Here is a 23136-nt window from a genome sequence, read left to right as displayed (position 1 = left end):
ATAGTGTTGTGATTTATCTCTGTTTGGAAATGAAAGAGACTGATGCTCTCGGCTGGCTTTGATTTACCTGCATTCAAAGGAAAGCAAGTTCTGTCTTTAAAGTTGGAAACGAGTTAGGCAGAAGTCAGGCTCAGCGACGCTGGCAGTGCTTTCCAATGAATCAACGAAGCTATATTTAAGTTTTAGGATTTTATATCCCAGACATGAAACCAACAAATTCTGGTTAATGAAAAGTAAACAGAAAAAGGCTGAGAGATTCTCAAGGCCCCAAGACTATAATAAAACAACTACTAGCATTTGTATAGCACTTGGCAGTTTATTTATGAAGATCTTTTACACACTTATTTCATTTAGTCCCCATAATGACTCTGTGAGGAGTGTGTTACCAACTCCATTGTACAGCCAAGGACATAGAGGCTTTATGTATTTTTAAAGAATTTGCCTAAAGTCATGCATTTAACAACGAAGAAAAGCAGAGGAGGTGCAGAGCAGTTTTTTTATTTTTTCTATCTCCCTCTGCATCCTGGTAGAAACCCTGCCTTTCTTCTACCCACATTGTTAAAAGGGTGGGAGATGAGAAGGAAAGACCAAGTTATTTTAATTAAATGCTAGGGGACATTATATATCTCGAGTCACTCTTTAGCAGACTTTCTTATCTGTGAATCTGGACTCCCCAACTGTAAAGCAATGATCATGTTAATATCTAGCAAACCGTTTTGTAAAAGGGTATTGTCCAATAGCAGTGTTATAGTTTGACACTGGTCGAAACATGTTTACACTGTTCTAGAGAAAGTCTGCATAGTACCTTGGGCAATCCACTTCTACTTTTCTAATAAAACTGAGTATTCCTGATACAAATGTGAATTTAGAACAACCTTGAAGGGGAAGAAAAGTATTATTAGTGAGTTGACACATTTTTCTAACCTTCTGCATCTTAGTCCATTGGCATTTCACAACCAACAAAGCATGAGGAAACAAAAGGAGGGAACTGCCAGTTCTAAACTTCCTGTTTTGGAATTTTAGGTGATTTATAGCTTCTAATAAAACTTTCTTCTTTCCACTCTGAACCAGACACGCCCCTGCTCATGCTTCTCCAAGGCACCATCTCATCTCTAGGCCACTGGTTGAGGCTGCATTTTCTGATGTATAAATTGATTTTATTGAATGGAAACAATTTCTTTGATGTCTTTTCTAATTTGTTTCCAACTCTAACGCTGATGGATGGTGAGCTCACTTTGTTCAGAAATAAGGCCCCTACATTATATGACTTCTAAACCAATCAAACCTTAGTTGTATCAGAAGTAAAAAGAGAAGAAACCAACAATAAAATATAACGTCAGGATGGTCAAGATTTTTCCTTTAGAAACATCTGTTATATTTCCTTCAGGAACTTGTTATATTTCTGGGAATTAGGCCTGAACATTTTAGTGTAGCATGTTTTTATTATCATTCTGTATAAACCAATTCATAGCATTTGGTCATAGCAATATGAAAATGCAACCAGAAACAAAGTCTTATACCCAACAAATTGACATATGCTTATTTGATGTAGTTCATTTGTTCTCAAGATTGTGAGCTGGATTCAGCCAATGGGCAAGAAAGTCTGTCCCAAGAGTCAGTTGCATGAATGAGGGGCTCAGGTTGAAACAGGAATAAATTTTATGAACTTGGAAGATTTAGGTGAGTCCTTCCAAGCACCCATACTGTTTGTCGGGCTCCGGTTGATAGTGTAAGAAGTCTGTCTTCTGCTCATACTGTCAGAATCTTCTTTGTTGAATGCTTGCTTCATGTTGTGGCAGCACAGGAAGCTTTGGACACAGTCTTGCAGGAGATGGCCACTAAAAAACATGTATATCCAGGGGTTGCAGCAACTATTCAAGGAAGCCAGCAATGCAGTGATGGTGATGGCTGGGTTTTCCGAATCTAGGGAAATCATAAGCAGAGATTATTCAAATAGTCAAATGCAAGTAAAAAAAATTATTTTTCTATTGACTAATGAAGGTAGGAAAGAGTTATGGATTAATATAGAAAGTGAAGACTTTTGTTTATCAAGCAGGGAAATAGGTGGTATATGGAAATTGCTTGGCTATAAAATATTTTTGTGAGGAAAATGCCTTGAAATGAATTCAGATATTTAAAAACACTGTTAAAATGTTTAAGTAGAATAAGTGGGATTTTTAAGAGGTTAAGAATATTAAGTAACTTATTTTTTAGAAGTTTGTATCCTTTGTTCTAGTGCTAGCATGTGCTAAAGGACACAGCACTTACAGAACTGCTTCAATTGCGATGAAATTTCAAGAGTCTATAACCATATACATCAAATTGTATTCATCCCAATAACTCAGGCAGAAGTATGACTGACATCCTGCACCATGTTTAGTAGTTCTAAATTTTAAATATTAAAAAATATTCTTGTAATAACAAAACTATACAGAAGGGGACAGTTGAAATAGGTCCCTGAAGGATGCAATATTTAGTTTGTTGTGTGGTTTTTTGTGGTTTTTTTTTGTTAATTAGAAAATTCTTTTAATTTAAAAAGAAAACCTTTTTTTGATTGTAGTTTAAAAATTAAATTATATTAAGAACAGTTGAATTAGGAGATTCCAACAGGCTTTTGAAACATTTTATGTTACTTTGCCCTATTAAACTGCATACGTATTATAATCTTTCACTTTCACACTAGAACAATAGATAATACACCTTTTCTGAAGATAACAATAATTATCAAGCACTGACTTTCCCTTGATTATAAAACACAAGCCTGTGTCTTCTCACTCATGCTATGCCAGAATAAATTACATGTTATTTAATCATACTTTATGCTAAGATGCTATACTTTTAAAGGTGGTCATTATCCATGGCTAAGAATATTCAAAAAATAATGGAAATCATACTTCCAGATAAGTGAAGAATATTTTAGTAATCATGTCTAAATTCCTATAAGTAATTATTAGGCTGATTTTGTATTTGATTGGCAATAATTAGGCTGCTAAGACCAAGCAAGACAGGAAATGGTAAACCAAAAATATAGCATTTATGTTGTATTTTTCATCAGTAATATTATAGTCATGCATGAATTTTCATTTCTTTGAATTAAGATCACGCTCAAATATTTTATTTGCACATATAAATTCCAGAGTATTTCACATATACTCCCTAGTGAATCCCAAATAACAAGAAGACAGTTCTTCCCAGATACCCATTTCTCAACTACAGTTGTTGGTAACATTCCTGTAATAGAGTTCTTTTGAAAGTTTTTTTCTTACTAAAAGGAAATATATTTTTCAAGATACAATATTAAATCATTTATTTTGGGGTACATTCTAGTGAAGTTAGTTTTTCTAGTTTGTGAAGGAATTAAAATCAAGCAGGCTAGTAGGTGTAGGGAACATTTTTCATAAACTGTTGCAAAGGTTGCATGAAGAGGTGTATAGCTGTATGGTCAGGTTGCTGCTGAAAGACTAATTAATTAGTTTAACAAATTTAGAGTTTATTAATAATTGTACTTTGAAATCCCCCCCCCCAAAGATTGTTAAAGTAGTTGTTAGAAAAGGATTATAAGAATTGGAGTACTAGCTAAATGCCAAATTAGAATTATTGACTTCCTAAGACTACTTTTTTCAGAAAAAAATATGTACATTTTACTCCTGCCACAAAATGTTTTTATTAATTGTGATACTTTTTACAAGCTAACAAAAAGCAGTTGTGACAGTAAAAATATTTCCTTAAATCCAATAGATTTGAAAGCAGGGTACTTAACATAGAGGTTAGTGATTGGCAAAAAGTCACTCATATATGCATTGCCCATAGACACAAAAAACTGTGCAAATGGGGGCAAATGGAGGGCATCTGTAATAGTGTCCACAATTTAAAAAAAAAACACAATAAAAGTTTAGCATGGTTGCTGGATTCAAAATCAACACATAGCAACAATATATCTATAATCAGCAGCAACCAGTTAGAATGTAATTAAAAAATAAACTTACCGTAGCATTAACAAATATAAAACTCCTAGGAAGAAATCTAACACATGAAGGCCTTTATGGAGGGGAATTATTAAAGTTTATTGAGAAAAAGGAAGTCATCCTGTCTTGGAGTTGTGTAGCTCACTTTAGGGCATGGTTTCTGGATTTGTGGTCCTGGGATCACTGCAAGCTACAAATGCAGATCCCTGGGCCCCATTCCAGAGCTACTGAAACAAAATGTCTGAGGTGGGTACCCCAGGAATATGCCCTGTTGAGAATTTCACCCAAGGTGTAATTCTCATGCACACAGAAATTTAAGAAAAACTGTCCTAGGTCAGTGGTCGGCAAACTCATTAGTCAATAGAACCAAATATTAACAGTACAACAATTGAAATTTCTTTTGAGAGCCAAATTTTTTAAACTTAAACTATATAGGTAGATACATTGTTATTAACTTAATTAGGGTGCTCCTAAGGCATAGGAAGAGCCACACTCAAGGGGCCAAAGAGCTGCATGTGGCTGGCGAGCCCAGTTTGCCTAGGACCTAGGGGATATTATGAAAAGAACCCCCCGCCCCGTCAGGACTCCATCCCAGCACCTTCCTCCATGGGCCGGACACCTACCTGCCCAGGGGAACTTCTCATCCCAGACGGACCACATCTGGACGACGAAGAAGGGCGCCCAGCAAACGATGTAAGCCGTCACGATCACGAAAGTCATCTTCACCGTGCGGATCTTGGCGCGGGAGATGATCTTCACGCTGCTGACACAGGGCTCGAGCAGGAGCCCGTTGTGGAAGGCGCCGCCGGTGCCCTGGGCGCCCTTGCCCTCGCGGGGCACCGTCTTCCCGCGGACGTTGCGCCAGATGTGGTAGCAGATGAAGCCGTAACAGGTGCTCAGGATGATCACAGGCAACACGAAGATGCCGCTCGTCATCCAGGTCACATAGGCGCGGAGACCCCAGGGCTGGATGAAGCTGGCCCAGCAGTCGCAGACCTTGGTGACGTTGTCCACCTCGACCACGGAGAAGACGAAGTACTGTGGCGTGCTCAGCACGAAGCTCAGCGCCCAGGCGGCGGCGATCATGAGGCGCGAGCGGCGCGCGGGCTGCTGCAGCGTCTTCAGCGGGTGGCACACGGCGATGTAGCGGTCCGCGGTCATGACGACCAGCATGTACGCCGACACGAACATGACGAACACCTGCAGGTGCTTCACCACGCGGCACAGCCCGTCGGGTCCCCGGAACCGGTGGGTGATTTCCCAGCACATCTGCGGCAGCACCTGGAAGAAAGCCACAGCCAGGTCCGCCAGGCTCAGGTGGCGGATGAAGAGGTGCATGCGGGACGTCTTGCGGGGCGTGCGGTGCAGCGCCAGCAGCACACTACTGTTCCCCAGCACGGCCACCACGAAAATCACGGCGAGCACAGCGACCTCCGCCTTGGCCAGCTCCTCGTTGCGCCAGTCCCTCGGCGGATCCCCGCCTTCCCGAGTGGCGTTGTCCCCGCTGGAGTTGCCCCTGGCGAAACGCATCCTGTCCGGGCAGCAGCGCCTCGACCTCCGCGGAGGCTCGCTCCCTTCCTGCCGCCGCGGGCGTGCGCTCCTGACCGGCTGCGTTCTCTCCTGCCCGCGCTCGCCGCTCGCGGGGCTCCGCTCTCCCTCCCGCAGGCGTCTCCGGGCGCAGCGTCCCACCGGCCAACTGAGCTGCTCTCCGTTCCGTCAGCCGCCGCTTTTCCTGCTCTTCCCTTACTCAACTCAGGGGAAGCTGGGGAGGTGCGCTCCGAGCCTCTGAAGGCAGTGGGCTCCTAACTCAATTATTTAGGCGGGGTTTGTTTCCACAGAATGCGCGCTCTCTCACCCCAGTGGTTGGAGTCTGCTCGCTGCCCACTCCCCCCACCTCCCTACCCCCTTCCGGGGAGGGGGGATTATTTTCCTGCCTCACATCGGTGACTGGTCCTCTTTGCATCACAGCTGCAGGGGTGGGACCGGGAGACTTGCCTATTCCTCCGCATAATATGCGGGGTCATATGGCTTTCCCGCTCTTCTGTTCCAAAAATCTTGGTGAACAGGACGTGTCATGCCTTTTCTGGGATTACCACCATTTCCTCAAGCCCCCTCAATAGCCACGTTAGCCCCGCATTTGACTCAAACAGACGTGACCAATACCTTTCCTAGAAACCCCGAGTCTTCTCTGCGGGGCGCGCGGCTCTTGCGCCTGACCTTGGCGCAGGACTCCAGCCCCTCCAGCCAGGTTTCACTCTGTCGAGTGCAGGGAGCCTGACTCCTTTTGTTCCCAGGGAAATGTGCTTCGGGAATTCTCTCTCTTCCTGCCTCGCCACTCCCCACCCTCCTCCGCTGGGTAACAAGTGGGTGCCTTAGAGGGTGCGCTCTTCCCAGGAACTTGTTTGCCGGCTCTCTGTTACCCTGCCCACGGAGGGGAGGGACGCACTCACTCGTCCCATCCAGCCCTCGTGGCCGCCGTGCGTTTATCTACAAGCGGGGAAGGGACTGTCTCCCGGTTTTCCAGTTTCCCCCGGGTGGGCTGGGGGATGGGAGGAGACGTAGGAAGTTTTCTCTAAGCTGGATTCCTGGGGTTTTCTCCCGGGAAAAGCCTGATTCCCACAGGGGGGATGCGCGGGAATTGGGCCACAGTAGTCCGTGGGGACATCGCCTGGTTACTGCTAAATCGTGGGGACATCTCTTCTAGTGGACAGAAAGCAGCTGCCGGAGGACGGCCACCCAGGCGGCGCTGTCCAGGGCACCGGAGCGGAAAACTGCCAGGCTCCTGAGTGGGGTAGGGGAGTGGGGGGAAGGGCAAGGCAATCTCCAGGCAGGAAGGAGGCGCTGTGAAGGGAGAAAAGACCTGTTAGTTACTAATTAATTAGTTACTCTGGACAGCTGGAACTCAGCTGCAGGCCCAAGCGACGCAGAAATACTGTTAAAAGAGCCTTGCGTTTTAACTTTAGTGAAGATATGCTTTGAAAGACAGCAAGGGGGAGCTGTTTTCAGGCTATTTCACGAAAGGAAAAAAGAAAAGAACCTGCTCTGCAGATACACGAACATGACTTTTTTATTTTTTTAATCAGAATGTTTGTATATTGTGGCCATGGTATAAATTTGTCTCAGAAAAATATGAGTGAAATGTAGGAGCAGAAACCAAAGCCTTTCTGAGGTGCAGTTCTCAGCGGTAATTCCACTTTGCTTCCCAGTTCATTCATCCCGAGGCCCAAGGCTGTGACATTAAGGATGCTAGACTTGACCTTTCGAGTCCGGCTTCACTGTGGCTGTATAAACCTCAATTGCACATCTTAAAAACGGGAATAAAAGGACCTGCTTTACCTACAATAAGGTTATCATGAGAAGTAAAACAGTGTTCTGTGTGGGGAAATGCTCTCAAAACTACAGGCTCTGTTGCCTTGTTTCATGTTCTCCAAGATATTTTAAGAGGGAAAAGATTTTAAAAGTTCAGAGATGGCAATAAGTAAAAGGTTTCCAGACCACCTGCCTGGAAAAAGCCTTTAAGCAATTGGGTCACTGACTTTGAGAGGTGACCTCCTTTTAAATCACAAATTACATTAGTGTGTATGTATCTGACACATATGGACATGTATCATACACTAATACGTATTTCAGCAGGAAAAAATGTTCAATGCAGATTCCAGACCCCACTCCCTCTTTTAATCTACATAATTTAAAAAATCTATCTGTCTTAATTTTACTGGTTCCATATTCAAAGGAAACCAGGACCAATGAAATATAGACTCAGTATTCATGTACCTCACTGGAACTGCTATGGAAATTACTCAGTTGGGGGTAAAGAAATTGTGGTCATAAAATGTGAAAAGAACATAGTCAATATTTTCTGTGGCCTCTTGTGCTTTTTCTTAGAACCATTCGCATTTGTTCTGTGCTTCTTGTGTTAAGACTTACTACTTTCCCCATCTTACTCTCAGGGGATTTCAGTTAACATACTTTGGGGGGGAGGGGGAGGTGAAATGATGAAAAGAAAAATGTGTAAGTTGTGCATACATATCCTGGAGTCATCTTTCTTTTTCACTTGCTAGTCTTTCTTTCCCTCAGTTTGCAATTCCAGATATTTAAGAAGTGTTTCAATTAACCGAAGCTGCTACCCCTTAACTTACTAGCTGTGTGACATCTTTGAGCTCCAAATTCTTCATCTGTAAAATATTGGCGATAAAACATAATGCAACTGCTGCATTAATTATGTAACTGGTTGTTTAAGTTTCTGGCATTTCATAGGATTCAAAACATTAATTCTCCCTTTTTATATAGTAAACTAGAGGCCTGGTGCATGAGATTTGTGCACTTGTGGGGAGGGGGGGGGGAGAATCCCTCAGCCCGGCTTGAGTCGTCTTGCAGTCCAGGAGCCCTCAGGGATGTCCAACTGCCGGCTTAGGCCCACTCCCATGCCTAAGCCGGCATTTAGACATCCTTAGTGCTGCTGGGAGGCGGGAGAGGCTCCTGCCACCGCCACTGCACTCGCCAACTGTGAGCCCGGCTTCTGGGCTTCTGGCTGTGGCATTCCCCTGTGGTAGCACACTGACCACCAGGGGGTAACTCCTGCGTTGGGCATCTGACCCCTGGTGGTCAGTGTGCATCATAGGAACCAGTTGTTCCACCATTCGGTTGATTTGCATATTACCCCTTTATTATATAGGATATCCCCCATATTCCCTGTTATTTGCTAAGAAGGTTTTTCTTTTTCAATTAGAGCAGCATGTCCCCAACTCCTTTCTGAGCAATTGGAGATACTGATATCATTTTTTTATGAGAAAAGAATTCCATGGTCAAATACATTGGGGGAAGTGCTGTGTATACACTTCTTTCTCTCCTAGAGATTTATACATTAAAAAAAAAAAACACCAAAAAAAACAAAAAAACAAACAACCTCTGAGAAACATACTTAGCTCTGTTTATCCATGTTTCCAAAACCTATTGGACTATGGAAAGCCTCCATCCTTTTACTTCCCCCATGGAAAGGTGATGGATATGTCACAAGACAATGGATACAGTTTGAAAAACACTGAATAAAGTACTTGGATTTCCAGAGCACTTTGGTGTCACCACTGAACTTAGTGAAGTCAAGAAGTTGAAAGTATGAGTTAAGTATAACCTATTCTCCCATGGGCAGGGATGCCCAATATAAATGGGTTACATTTAGTTTGTCATATTACTTTAGATACTACTTTTTAACTGCTATTCAATATCTTACTTCCTTTTATTAAACTACTAGAGGCCCGGTGCACAAAAATTTGTGCAGGGGGGGGGGGGGGGGGTGAGGGGGTCCCTCAGCCCAGCTCATGCCCTCTTGCAGTCTGGGGCCCCTCGGGAGATAACGACCTGCTGGCTTAGGCCTGCTCCTGGGTGGCAGAGGGCAGGCCCAATCCCTAGGTGCAGCCCCTGGTCGGGCTCAGAGCAGGGCTGATTGGGGAGTTGGGGCACCACCCCCTGTCATGCACAGAGCAGGGCGGATTGGGAGGTTGCGATGCCACCCTCAGTCACGCTCAGGGTAGGGCCGATTGGGGGGTTGGGGCGCCACCCCCTGTCACACTCAAGGCAGGGTTGATGGGGAGGTTGCAGCGCTACACCCTGTCATGCACAGAGCAGGGCAGATCAGGGGGTTGGGGAGCTCCCCCTGTTACGCACAGAGTAGGGCCCATAGGGGAGTTGGGGCACCGCCCCCTGTCACACACAGAGCAGGGCAGATCAGGGGGTTGGGGCACTGCACCCTGTCACACTCAGGGCAGGGCCGATGGGGAGGTTATGGCTCTACCCCGTCACACACAGAGCAGGGCCTGTGGAGGGGGGAGGTTGGGACGCTGCACCCTGTCACACACAGAGCTGCAGGGCGATCAGGGGGTTGGGAAGCTCCCCCATATCAGGCACAGAGCAGGGCTGATCAGGGGGTTGGGGCACCTTCCCCTGTCACGAACAGAGCAGGGCGGATAGGGAGGTTGTGGCCCCGCCCCCTGTGACACACAGAGCCTCAGGGTGATCAGGGGGTTTGGACGCTGCCCCCTGTCACACTGATCCCGGTGCCGGGAGGCCTTGCGGCTCCGCTGATCCCGGTGCTGGGAGGCATATTACCCTTTTACTATATAGGATAGAGGCCTGGTGCACGGGTGGGGGCCAGCTGGTTTGCCCTGAAGGGTGTCCTGGATCAGGGTGGGGGTCCCGCTTGGGTGCCTGGCCAGCCTGGGTGAGGGGATGATGGCTGTTTGCAGCTGGTCACACCCCCTTCAGGGTGGGGGTCCCCACTGGGGTGCCTGGCCAGTCTGGGTGAGGGGCTGAGGGCTGTTTTCAGGCTGGCAGGTGACTGAAGATCCCAACCCAGCCATGGGCAAACTACGGCCCGTTCGGCTGTTCTATCCGGCCCGCGGAGCCGAAAGAGCGGAGGGTTCTCTTGCTCTCCCCTCCGCTCCTTCACCAGCAGCAGTGTTAACATGGCAATGTCGGGAAACACGGCCGCAGCTCCTTCTTCTGAGTCCAGTTTAAGAACCCATTATGGCCCTCGAGTCAAAAAGTTTGCCCACCCCTGTCCCAACCGCTCCTTTTTTTCTTTTCTTTTTTATTCTGGGCCAGCTTTAGCTCTGAGGCTTGGCTCCAGCTCTGAGGCCTCGGCTGCTGAAAGCAGGTATATGGTTTGTTTGGGTTCTATAATCGAAACACTGTTTCAACTCCAGCTCTGAGATCCCAGCTGGCTGAAAGCAGGTTTCTGGGGTTTTGCTTAGCTTCTATATTTGTAACAATGTTTCAAACTGCAAGCTCAGAGGCCGGCAGCGGCAGTCAGGGAACGTTGGCTTCCTCCGTCACTGAAGCAAGCAAGCCTCATGTTCGCTTCAAGCTGCCTGGCTGCCGGCCGCCATCTTGGCTGGCAGTTAATTTGCATATCGCCCTGATTAGCCAATGGGAAGGGTAGTGGAGGTACAGCTAATTACCATGTTTCTCTTTTATTAGATTAGATCAGTTTTCTTCCTTTAGTGAGAAAATGGAAGAAACGGAGTACCTACAGGAGACTTCATTTTACTTCTATAGCCAAAATGGCTCCTTCTCCTTCAGTTATAAATTAATGACACTGCAGTTACAGGGCTATGGTCTGGTATTCATACCAATACTTCTAGAAAATTAACAAATATCTGTGGCACATCACTAGGTCATAAGCTGGATACAAAGAGGTATGTAATGATCACTAGCATTTGTCTAACCTTTTGTCTGTGCCAGGCATTGTCATAAGTGATTTACAAGTATTACTTCATATAATCCTCCCAATTACCTTATGGGGGTCATTTCATTTTACATGTGAGGGAACCGAGGCACAGAGAGGATAAGTAACCAGCCTTGGGTAACAGAGCTGGTCAGTAGTAGTAGAAACAGGATTTAAACAGAAGCAAGTGACTCCAGGAGAGTGTACAGTCTTGACCATCACACTGTGCTGCCACCGTTGAGTTCCTGGGTCTTACTGCTCATATGGGGTATTTGGTTGGTCATTTAACATTTCATCTGTGCATGACATGTTCTCCTTCAGGAGTAGGAGATCCTATAGGATCTGACTGGTTATTCTATATCTTTGGTTTCCTCTTTAGGAAATCAAGTCCAGGACAATAATAGCAATAGTAGTAGTTGTTGTAACAGTAATACTAATATTAGATAATATTAACATTTATCAGCATCACATGAGCTCTTAATGCATGAGCTAAGAGTTTTAATTCATTATTTCATTTAATATTTAACATAATATTTAAAATAAACTGCATATAGGAACACACTTACTGTTATCCCACTTTATAGGTGAATAAACAAAGGTCACTGAGGGTAAGCAACTAAGCCAAAGCCACAGGCTCCCAATGGCCAAGCTGAGTCCCACCTGGGTCCATTTGAAGTCAAAGCCTGGGTTCTAACCTCAGTGCCCTACTGCCTCCCTTACATATCACAAGCACTTAACACATATTTGCAGTCAGAATGAACAAATGCTTTAATACAAATGGGCTTTTACTTTTTGCTCCTCCTTTTCTTCTTCTTGAGCTTTGACAGAAGTTAGTTTTGAAGAAATACATTCTATTTCCATCCACTCCTCCTACCACGCGCTCTGCCACCTCATACACACACGTCACACATACACGTCACACACACACCTCACACACACTTGCCCGATACTTCAGTTTTCTATTAGGATTTTCATGGTGACAATATATTTACAATTAACTTATTCTGGATAAAGCAGACATGTTGCCCGAGTAAAGGTTAAATTCATAGAACTGTCACTTCAATTTATATGTGAGAATCTCTGTGGTTTAGTTTCATCAAATGCTTTTAAGATATGGGAGTAACAGAATAAGCTTGAAATATTTGGAACTATACCCCAGTGTTCCCGAAGAGACTTTTATCTGATTACACGGGAAGTCAATAGGACAGTGATGGCGAACCCATGACACGCGTGTCAGAGGTGACACGCGAACTCATGTTTTTGGTTGACTTTTCTTTGTTAAGTGGCATTTAAATATATAAAATAAATATCAAAAAATTTCTATGTGTGACACGGCACCAGAGTTAAGTTAGGGTTTTTCAAAATGCTGACATGCCGAGCTCAAAAGGTTCTCCATCACTGCAATAGGATGAGATAGCTACAAAGGCACCATCATTACAATTTCCTAAGAACCTGCAATCAAACGGACATGTGATGCTCTTTGTTCATTCTTACGTGAAATACACTCAATGTTTTCCTTTGCTTTGGCCCCTCTTCTCTCTTAGCAACACTGCTCATCCTCTTAGACCAGTGATGGCGAACCTTTTGAGCTCGGCATGTCAGCATTTTGAAAAACCTTAACTCTGGTGCCGTGTCACATATAGAAATTTTTTGATCTTTGCAACCATAGTAAAACAAAGATTTATATTTTTGATATTTATTTTATATATTTAAATGCCATTTAACAAAGAAAAATCAACCAAAAAAATGAGTTCGCGTGTCACGTCTGACACGCGTGTCATAGGCTTGCGATCCCTGTCTTAGACTACTCAGATCCACCATCTGTCCCCAGCTTGATTATTTACGTTAGAATTCCTACCCTTCATGAAGACTAACTGCCTGGCCTGCTCTATAAGTCCTCCACTACTCTTCCCCCATTGGGCACATAAATTTTGTTTTATCTCCTCTAGGTCTGTATGGAGTAAATCATGATGGACTATCTCAGATTCTTTCTGCTTAAACAAACTGAAATATCATATATATTCTATTGAATTCACCCTGGGTATGACTAGGGACACTCTATAAAGCCTTCTTCTTTCAGAATTCCAAGCTGGAAATGCGATACAAGCCTTTTCTACTTTTGGGTTTCCAAATTTATCTAGGAGTTTCTTTTTCTTCCTTCTGGAGGTTTCAAAGTTAAAATGTAGTAGGCAAAAAGGAGAGTCCCACCCTAAGATGTAATTTTTTTCTTTAATCTTTTCTCCTCTCTGTAAACTCCTTGCTGCTTTCTAGAAAGGGTTCTTATTAGGTGGGAAAACTCTTCTTCAGTCTTACACACAGAATCCTCCTCCACTCTGTTATCCAAGACATGATAAACTCTGTTCCAGACACCAGCCAGGATTTTCTCTTAAAATGCAAATCCAGGTTTTGAAATAACTAAAAATTCACAAACACACCCAGGATCCTGGCATTTGCAAATCAAACATTCTTTGAATTTTATGCTTTTTATCTGCAATGGGCTTAGCTCTGTTTTAAAGTTCAAAGCTGAACAATGACGGATTTCAGGATAGATTTGCACGTCCTCACTCTTTTCCTCCCCTTATTCCCTTTTACATACACTCACAGAGCAATGAATGATGCTTTTTACACTATGAGAAATGCTGCTGGGCAACTTGGAAAAACTAAAGATTACTGAGAATAAAAAATATATCAGTTTTTATTTTCAGATACTTCTGCAAGCATCATTAATTTTCAAGATATGAGATAGTATTAATGCACTTTCTTCTCATTGTTGTTCTAAATGTGTCTCAAAAATAATCTTTTTGAACTTCACCCAAGGAGTTATGGGTCAGATAAGAAAATGAACCAATAAGCCTTCTATCTGGTTTCCCATCCTTCTTTTCATTTTGATCCAGATGTTTGAGAATATTAATGTTCTTATTGCAACTAATAATTTGAACTCTCTCAGAGGATAGAATTTGGAAATAATCCTAATTTTAAGATATTAAAATGAATGAAAGTATAAACTCTTATAAACACTGTTACACTCTCCAAATGTTTCTTGTTAAGGATACAGGGCTTCTCTTTTAGAAGTGTTTTATATATTTTAATACATTTTATGAGCTAGCATAAGCCAGTAGTTACCAGCTTTTCTCCAATCCCCAAAGCACCAAGAGATCTGGCATTTACCCATAACTAGCAATTGCTTTAGGACAATGATTTCATGGAAAAGAAAAAGGAGAAGGCATAGTAGAATTTCTGGGAAACTGTATGAAGAGAGACAGTATTATAAGATCTTGTGTAGTTAAAAAATGATTCTGAAATATTTTTGAAACTCCTCCCACACACTCCCACTGAAGGAGGAGTCCACCCTCCTAAGATATGTAATTTTAACGGAGTATTTTTAATTTCATCCTGTGCAAATTGTGTTAAACAAAACAATAAACGCTGCAGGCTTTTAGAAAATGTACTTTTAATTAAAAGCAACCCAACATAAAAAACCTATGTTCACCCTTTCCTCTAACATTTAAATTTTTCAGTGGAGTCTTTTCCATTTAAATAAACATCCAACATCATGAGAGTTCTTTATTTTGGGAGGTTTTTAATAAATCCAAAGTACAGAATCTTACTAATCTATTGCTACTCATTTCATTTCCCTTTCTCCTCATCTCATTTTTATACTCTCTCCCACCCTTATAAGTAGTGTCTTATGGAGGTACTTCTGATTTAAGACTCTGTTTTAATAACATGTATTTTTAATTTTTTTGTAAAGCAGGAAATCCCTTCAAAGGCAAGACAGGTAATATTTATTTGAGGTATAGAACAGTAGGAAGTGAGGAAATTGTATTTAGATGACTAAACCCATGTCTCCCTTATGAACAAATTAAAATAAAAAAGCCACAGTGTTCTGATAAAATGAAACAAGTGTACAAAGGCAAAAGTTCCACTCCTCCCCCACATTACAGCATGCACTCAAAAAAGAAAATCCTAATTCTTTAGAATTTTGCCATTGCCAGACAGCTCTTCCTGCTCACTCCTGGTACTGTCAGTGATTTTTCTTAGAATTCAACAGTATGTTTACTTGGTTATAATGGTCTCCTGAGTTTTTGCTGTGAGTATTTTGGCTGGATTTCTTCTCTCTAGATCAGTGATGGCGAACCTATGACACGCGTGTCAGAGGTGACACGCGAACTCATTTTTTTGGTTGATTTTTCTTTGTTAAATGGCATTTAAATATATAAAATAAATATCAAAAATATAAATCTTTGTTTTACTATGGTTGCAAATATCAAGAAATTTCTATATGTGACACGGCACCAGAGTTAAGTTAGGGTTTTTCAAAATGCTGACACGCCGAGTTCAAAAGGTTCACCATCACTCGTCTAGATTGTTGCAACAGTTAATTTGCTCCACCTAACCTTGCTAAAATCATGTCTCTATTCCTTCTGGTTATTAATAAAACATTGGAAAGTCTCATTTCTTACTATATCATTCACATTTTTCTGTCCCTTCTTTGTTTCTTAAATATTTTGCCATATTTGGTTTTTTAAGTCAGTCTCCTTTCATTGTAGCTGGAGAACTTTCAGCTAATCGCTAATGATTACTCAGTAAGTGAACTGATTTGTTGCTGCAGGGTTTCCACAAGGTTGTTATGAATCAATGTCCTCTTTGAGTGCTGCTCATTCCTTCCCTGTGTCTTCAAACCTATTGGTCTTATTAGAGTGCTGCCCTAAATTGGGGAATAATTTGAAGTGGTTGTTATGAAGGAAAGAGAAGATTTTATTTTGAATTAGTTATTGAAACTTTCCTTAACATTTCTTTCTTTCTTTTTTTTTGAATTTTTGCACATAGAATTATTTCTTTTACTGTGTTGCTCCCTGACTGATGGCCTGTCTTTGATTCTAGAGACCTCCTTGAATCAATGGAAATATTTCTTTCTTTTTTTTTTTCTTTTAATTAAATCTTTATTGTTCAGATTATTACATTTGTTCCTCTTTCCCCCCCCCCCATAATTCCCCTCCTCCCAGTTCCCACCCCACCCTCCGCCCTCACTCCCCACCCACTGTCCTCATCCATAGGTGCACGATTTTTGTCCAGTCTCTTCCCGCATCTCCCACACCCCTTCCCCCCGAAGAATAGTCAGTCCATTCCCTTTCTATGTCCCTGATTCTATTATAATCAACAGTTCATTCTGTTCATCAGATTATTTATTCACTTGATTCTTAGATTCACTTGTTGATAGATGCATATTTGTTGTTCATAATTTGTATCTTTACCTTTTTCTTCCTCTTCCTCTTCTTAAAGGATACCTTTCAGCATTTCATATAATCCTGGTTTGGTGGTGATGAACTCCTTTAGCTTTTCCTTATCTGTGAAGCACTTTATCTGACCTTCAATTCTGAATGATAGCTTTGCTGGATAAAGTAATCTTGGTTGTAGGTTCTTGGTATTCATCACTTTGAATATTTCTTGCCACTCCCTTCTGGCCTGCAAAGTTTCTGTTGAGAAATCAGCTGACAGTCGTATGGGTATTCCCTTGTAGGTAACTGAGTTTCTTTCTCTTGCTGTTTTTAAGATTCTCTCTTTGTCTTTTGCTCTTGGCATTTTAATTATGATGTGTCTTGGTGTGGTCCTCTTTGGATTCCTTTTGTTTGGGGTTCTCCGCGCTTCTTGGACCTGTAAGTCCATTTCTTTCACCAGGTGGGGGAAGTTTTCTGTCATTATTTCTTCAAATAGGTTTTCAATATCTTGCTCTCTCTCATCTTCTGGCACCCCTATAATTCTGATGTTGGTACGCTTGAAGCTGTCCCAGAGGCTCCTTACACTATCCTCGCATTTTTGGATTCTTTTTTCATTTTGCTTTTCCGGTTGGGTGTTTTTGCTTCCTCGCATTTCAAATCATTGACTTGATTCTTGCGCTCCTCTGGTCTGCTGTCGGGAGTCTGTATAATATTCATTATTTCAGTCCGTGTATGCTTAATTTCTAGGTGGTTCCCCAATATACGATCGAGGGTCTCATTAGTTTTCTTGTAGATCTCATTAAGTTTATCGGCGGCTTCTAAACAGTTCTTGAGAGACCTTAAAAGTGTGGTTCTGAACTCTATATCTTCCATTGACAATTTTGTCCTGTTTCTTTGTCTCCGCATTTTGTTATGCTTCCTTCGTGCACCCCCTAGTGGTCTTTGTGCGCAGTCTTATAAACCTTGATTGTTGTAGCTAATACCAGGGAGGGTTTGACCTCCAGGCCAAGTGGCTATGAGAATCAGCTGTTTCTGCAGTGAGAGAACTTCTGTCCTCTAGGGAGGTGCTAATCTAGCCTTTGCCTGAGGCTATCCGGCAAATGCCTCTGTGCAGGGCTTGGGCGGGGCAGGTCCCACAGTATCAACAGGGTGGGCCGGAGAGAGCAGTTATGGAGGCTCTCAGTCCTGTCCCCAGGGGCTCTGCCTCTCTGAGTCCCAGCAACCGCTGCAAACCTTGGAGAGAAAGCTGCACTCGCTCTGACCGAAGCCAGACAGTCCCGCTTCTCCCGTTTGAGTCTGGGTCCCTAAAGACTCGCCCGGATCTGGAGCTCAGAGTCTGCGACTCCCTCCCGATTGAAAATGCCAACCGCGCCCTCCGCCGCCAGCCTGCTCCGCGCACTCCGCACCTCAGAACTTGACTTCAGCACTGTGCCTCCTCTGAGTGTCCGTATGCGTTTCTCTTTCCTCCTAGTTGTACGACTTCCACTCAGCCAGCGTTCCTGTGGTTCTGGGTGATGTCCCTTCCGTTTTTTGGTTTCACTTTTGAAGTAGTTGTTCAAGGCAGCAAACTCCGGCGTTAACCTATGCCGCCATCTTGGTTCAACCTTCTTTCTTTTAAGAAATTAAATTTTAGCTCATTCGGAATACTACTGATAGATATCTAAAAAGGTTGAACTTTTCTGTAACTCCTCTCTTGACATCACCAACCAGTTAGCAATTATACCTGGTCTTTTATTCAGAGGGATCTTGTTTGAATCCTGTTTCTGGCTGAATGATTTTTAGAGAAGACTTAAACCTCATCTTAAAATAGGTATGCTAATACCAATTTTATAATAATTTTAGAAAAACCTAGTGTTATACCAGGTACAGGAAATTGTTTTCAATAAAAGTTGTGTCCTTCCAAGTTCCTATTTTAAATTGGGGTCATCACTGTTCCTATTGCCATGGTTTGGTGTATGTATCAGTTAGGATAGCCCAGGTTCTAAAGCGACAAAGAACTCCAGGTCATAGCGGCTTAAAACAAGAGTTACTTCTTCATGCTAGTGTTTATCATGTTTAGTTTGGGCTTTACTCCATATGTTCCTTATTCAGGGACCCAGCTGATGGGGACTCTGTCATCAGCAATGTCACCGGCCACTGCAGCAGAGAGAGGGAAAGATGGAGAATCCTGCACAAGACCTTAAACAGTTTTGCACTGAAGTGACACACATTACTTTCACTGATATTTTATTGACAATAGCTAGCCAAATGGTTAGCCATGTTTAACCTAAAAGGTCATAGAAGTGAAAGATTTCTGTGTGCTCATAGAAGGGAAGAGAGAACCACATATATCGTGGAGTAGCATTAATGTCTACTGTCAAGTATTTCCTTGTTCCCCCTTCTGAGCTCAAAAATAAGATCTCCCCTAACTAGTATTCTTCTACTCTTGATTCTATGGATGTTTTTATTTGTAAATGATATTAAATTGAGCCAGGGTGCATAACTCTGCTTTTTCTTTTCTTCTGTGAAATTGCTTGCTAGGATGCAAGGTGTATAGCTGGCACTTGTGTGTACAAATACCTTTCTAGATATTTGGATTGCCTACTCATAGCAAGTGCTTCTTTCTTTTAAAAAAATATTTTTAAAAGTATGTTTTTATTAATTTTATAGAAAGGAGAAGGGAAAGGGTGAGAGACATAGAAACACTGACTTGAGAGAAACATTGGTTGGCTGCTTCCTGCACATCCTCCTCTGGGGATCAAGTTTTCAAACCGGGTATGTGTCCTGACTGGGAATCAAACTGGTGAACTCTTGGTGCATGGGTTGACACTCAATCACTGAGCCACACTGGCTGGGCATGAGTGCTTCTTTCGTAGGGAAAGGGGCTGGAGAATAAGAAAATCAAAGTAAGGCAGTACTCAACTTAGCTTCTTCTGGGCACCTCCAAACCCAATACAAGTAGCAGCCATCTGAAGATGGCTCTGTAGCTCATGCTGGGTGACTCCAGGCAGGGCTTAGGCAGTGACTGACCTTGTAACTCCTAGGTGGCCCCAAGAGCCAGTGCACTCAGTAGAAAGCTTCAGACAAAGCCAGATTACAACCCCACCTGCACCAGCGACACACTCAAAGGGCAGACTCGGTGAGCAACAAAGCCTCACTGAAACAAGTTCTGCTCTGTAGGGTCAGTTTCTGCACAGCAGCTCCTCTGCTATAGCCACAGCTAGTCCTCACAGCCAATCAGCTTGGGGGTCAATTCCTCCCAGTGATGCCAACAGTACAATGACAACAGCACAGTGCACACAGGGATGCATCTGGTAGTGCCCACCTTGGATGAATGGGGAAGCTGAGCCACTGGGCCCCACAGACACCTACTACATAAGGCCAATCTACCAAGCTTGTGAGATATAGCAGCTCTTCCTAATACATAGAAATAAACATAGGGAAGCTGCCAAAATTCGAAGACAAAGAAACAGGTCCCAAATGAAAGAATAGAACAAAACTTCAGAAAAGGAATGAAATGAAATGGAGGTAAGCAAACAATCAGATACAGAGTTCAAAAGAATGGTTAGAAAGATGCTCAAGAAACTTAATGAGAACTGCAACAACATGAAAAAGGACATATAAACCATAAAAAAAAGAACCAGTCAGAAATGAAGGGTATACTAACTGAAATGAAGAATAATTTACAGGAAATCAATAGTAGAATAGACGAAGCTGAGAATCAAATCAGTGATTTAGAATATAAGGAAGCAAAAAACATCCAATCAGAACAGCAAAAAGAAAAAAAATGAAGATAGTGTAGGAAGCCTCTGGGACAACTTCAAGTATTCCAACATTCGCATCATTGGGGTGCCAGAAGGACAATAGAGAGAGCAAGACATTGAAAACCTATTTGACAAAATAATGACAAACACATGCATGTCATTATGCTTCCCTATGTTTGTTCCTAACTTGGCGAAGGAAACAGACATAGATTCTCTTTATGTTTTGGTCAAAAATTGTCTTAGAAGCCCAAGATTCATATCCTAATATCTTGGCAACCTCATTAAAAAGATAGTATATTTTTTACTAGACCTAATAGAAATTTCCCAGGAAGACTTCTGTTCAAGCTGGATTATATATCCATCCTTAGACCAACCATAGTAGACAATAGAATGGGGTTCTGTGGTTGGCTTGGCCTATTTACATATCCATCCCCATGGGCAGAGAAATGGGTGAAAACAGTTTTATGTGAACCACATGAAATGGATCCCTCATAGAAAATAATAGACCTGTTTCCAGAAAAGAGGGACAGGATATTAAGATGCTAAACACAACGGGTGTTCATGTCACAAATTAAAACCTATCTGTTGGTCTCCAACTTACAATAGATGGCTGAATTTTATCCAGGCTGATCTTTGCATAAGTGAAGAGAGAAATGAGGCACTCATTCACTTTTTTTTCAAAATTATTCATGGTGATGTTTACTATGCTAGTTAATTAAATTGAATGAAAGAAATTCCTACATTGTGAATATTTTGTCTCACTAACAATCAATAAATGTTTCTGGAAATTACCCACATCTGTATTGAATGTTGAATATTCTATCATTGAATGTTTTATTTAAAGTTTCAGCAATTTGAGGGTGAGAATCTTACAACTAGTGATCAGTAAGCCACATCACAATCTATTCACATCCGGCATGCATCACACCTTAGCTATACCATCAGAGAGCTGCTGGCCTTGATAGAGGATTATGAATACATCCTGTTGTCTTCAATTTACAGTGACTTCATTTAAAAAACAAAAAGTTAAAAAGGAAAAAAATGAGCCTAGAACCCTCTGGCAGAATAGTTCTTAATCTTTTCTGGGGAATGAAAAATGTTTAAAGAAGTTGATTAAACTGATAGTTCTTTTCCTTGACAAATGCAGATACACAAAGTTCTGTTACAATTTCAGGGAATTCTGGACCTCTGATGTCCATTCCTGAAGAACCACAGCTTACAAACCTGGTCTATATAACAGAAAGACACAAGAAAAGCTAATGTGTTGAGAGTATTTGGGACAATGCAGAAGAGGCACCTCTTGGTCTTACCTACTTCAAAGCAGTTCTAGAAAAGTTTTACATGTTAGCCCAGGGAATTTATTTAACCTGAATATGAGTATTTATTTGGGCATAAGTGCCAAATGTGTCCAGAAGCGCATGTGTCCAAGATAAATCAAGTTGACAGTTTTCACACAGAAACCTAATTTTATAGGAAGATGGGAAACTCATGTGGCAGGCAGGTTTTCAAAGGGTGTAAGTTTCTATTTTCCTTTCATTGAGCGGAGGGGTTCTATGACCCCTTTCCTTCATTCAAGGCAGGCTCCATGATATTTGGACCAAAGGAAATAACAGAAGTGAAGTTTCAGGCCCCAATCTGAAAAGACTGACAGTTTCCCCCTCCTTTCTCGGGACACGCTGGGAGGCCAGCTGCTCTAGAAGAGATCTGACTATCCAGAGACCTCCGCGCTGGGAGAAGCCTAAGTCATGTGAAGAGACTCCCAGCCGTGGGCAAACTACGGCCTGTGGGCCGGATCCCGCCCGTTTGAAATGAATAAAACTAAAAAAAAAAAAGACCGTATCCTTTTATGTAATGATGTTTACTTTGAATTTATATTAGTTCACACAAATACTCCATCCATGCTTTTGTTCTGGCCCTCCGGTCCAGTTTAAGAACCCATTGTGGCCCTCGAGTCAAAAAGTTTGCCCACCCCTGGCCTAGAGCAGCAGTTCCCAACCTGTGGGTCGCAACCCCTTTGGGGGTCGAATGACCCTTTCACAGGGGTCGCCTAAGACCATCGGAAAACACATATATAATTACATATTGTTTTTGTGATTAATCACTATGCTTTAATGATGTTCAATTTGTAACAATGAAATTGGGGGTCACCACAACATGAGGAACTGTATTAAAGGGTCGCGGCATTAGGAAGGTTGAGAACCACTGCCCTAGAGGATGAGAAACCATGTAGAGAAGACGGGCCAAAGAGCACCAAGGCAGCAAACATGTGAGTGGAAAAACCACCTTGTATGTGGGATCCTCTGGCTCCTGCTGCCCCCGGCAACACCACATGGATTGGAGACAAGCTAAACTGCTGAGCCTTTCTAGTATTCCTTGTTTGAAGCAATTTGTGCTATACAACAGTAGATAATCAAAACAATCCAAATCACAGAATACCCGTGAAGGAATAGATGTATATTCATAGTTTATTCTGGTATAAATGTGAAAAATGAACTTCATATTGATCACTGAACATTTTTGCCTTTTTTGCTCAATAAAAGCATATATGCATCACTTCTTGGAAAATATATTAATCCAAGCGTTTTAACTCTGGTTATGTCCAATGAGTGGCCATTAGTCTCATTAGTGCTTCCTCTCTAAAAATGGTTTCAGCTCTGTCATTCCCACATAAAGAACGTCACACTTCCTGCTATCTTATCATTTGTTTCATTGGATTCATCAATTTGTATTTAGAACCCACTGTGCTTAACATGGTGCTATCCTGTTTTCAAAGGATTTCTCTAACAGTTAAGAGAAACAAAGCTTATAAACCTAATGCAATTAGAGAATAATACTTTACAAGACAAGCGACTGTGAAAATGTCTGGGATGGGTAATAAGCACTTTGCATATAAAAAATAAAGACAATGATTGCCTTTGAGTGAAAATAGAAGTTATACTTTATATGGATTATAAGTAAAGGCTTGAGACGAGGAACAGATGTGACAT

At 42.3% G+C, this 23136-nt stretch overlaps 1 protein-coding gene across 1 annotated transcript; it reads right to left on the bottom strand.

Annotated features, from left to right (window-relative positions):
* Nucleotides 1–299: 299 nt before the first annotated feature.
* Nucleotides 300–5719, bottom strand: AVPR1A (arginine vasopressin receptor 1A). The gene is made up of 2 exons (XM_081084305.1): nucleotides 4589–5719; nucleotides 300–1923 (listed from the first exon to the last, which is right to left on the bottom strand). Exons 1-2 carry the CDS (start codon nucleotides 5493–5495, stop codon nucleotides 1637–1639), a joined length of 1194 nt encoding a protein of 397 aa, XP_080940431.1. The 5' UTR covers nucleotides 5496–5719; the 3' UTR covers nucleotides 300–1636.
* Between the last annotated feature and the right edge of the window lie 17417 nt (nucleotides 5720–23136).

This window comes from Myotis nattereri, assembly GCF_964212035.1.
Source record: "Myotis nattereri genome assembly, chromosome: 2".
Lineage (NCBI taxonomy): Eukaryota > Metazoa > Chordata > Mammalia > Chiroptera > Vespertilionidae > Myotis > Myotis nattereri.
Note: the sequence above shows the minus strand (reverse complement) of the source record. Positions and strands in the feature narration are given on the sequence as shown.

Bases quoted from the DNA above. Each gene is read 5' to 3' on its own strand.
- AVPR1A (XM_081084305.1), bottom strand. From the start codon at position 5,495: ATGCGTTTCGCCAGGGGCAACTCCAGCGGGGACAACGCCACTCGGGAA. The intron at 1,924-4,588 runs GTAGGTGTCCGG...TGATTTCCCTAG, and splicing joins TGAGAAGTTCCCCTGGGCAG to ATTCGGAAAACCCAGCCATC.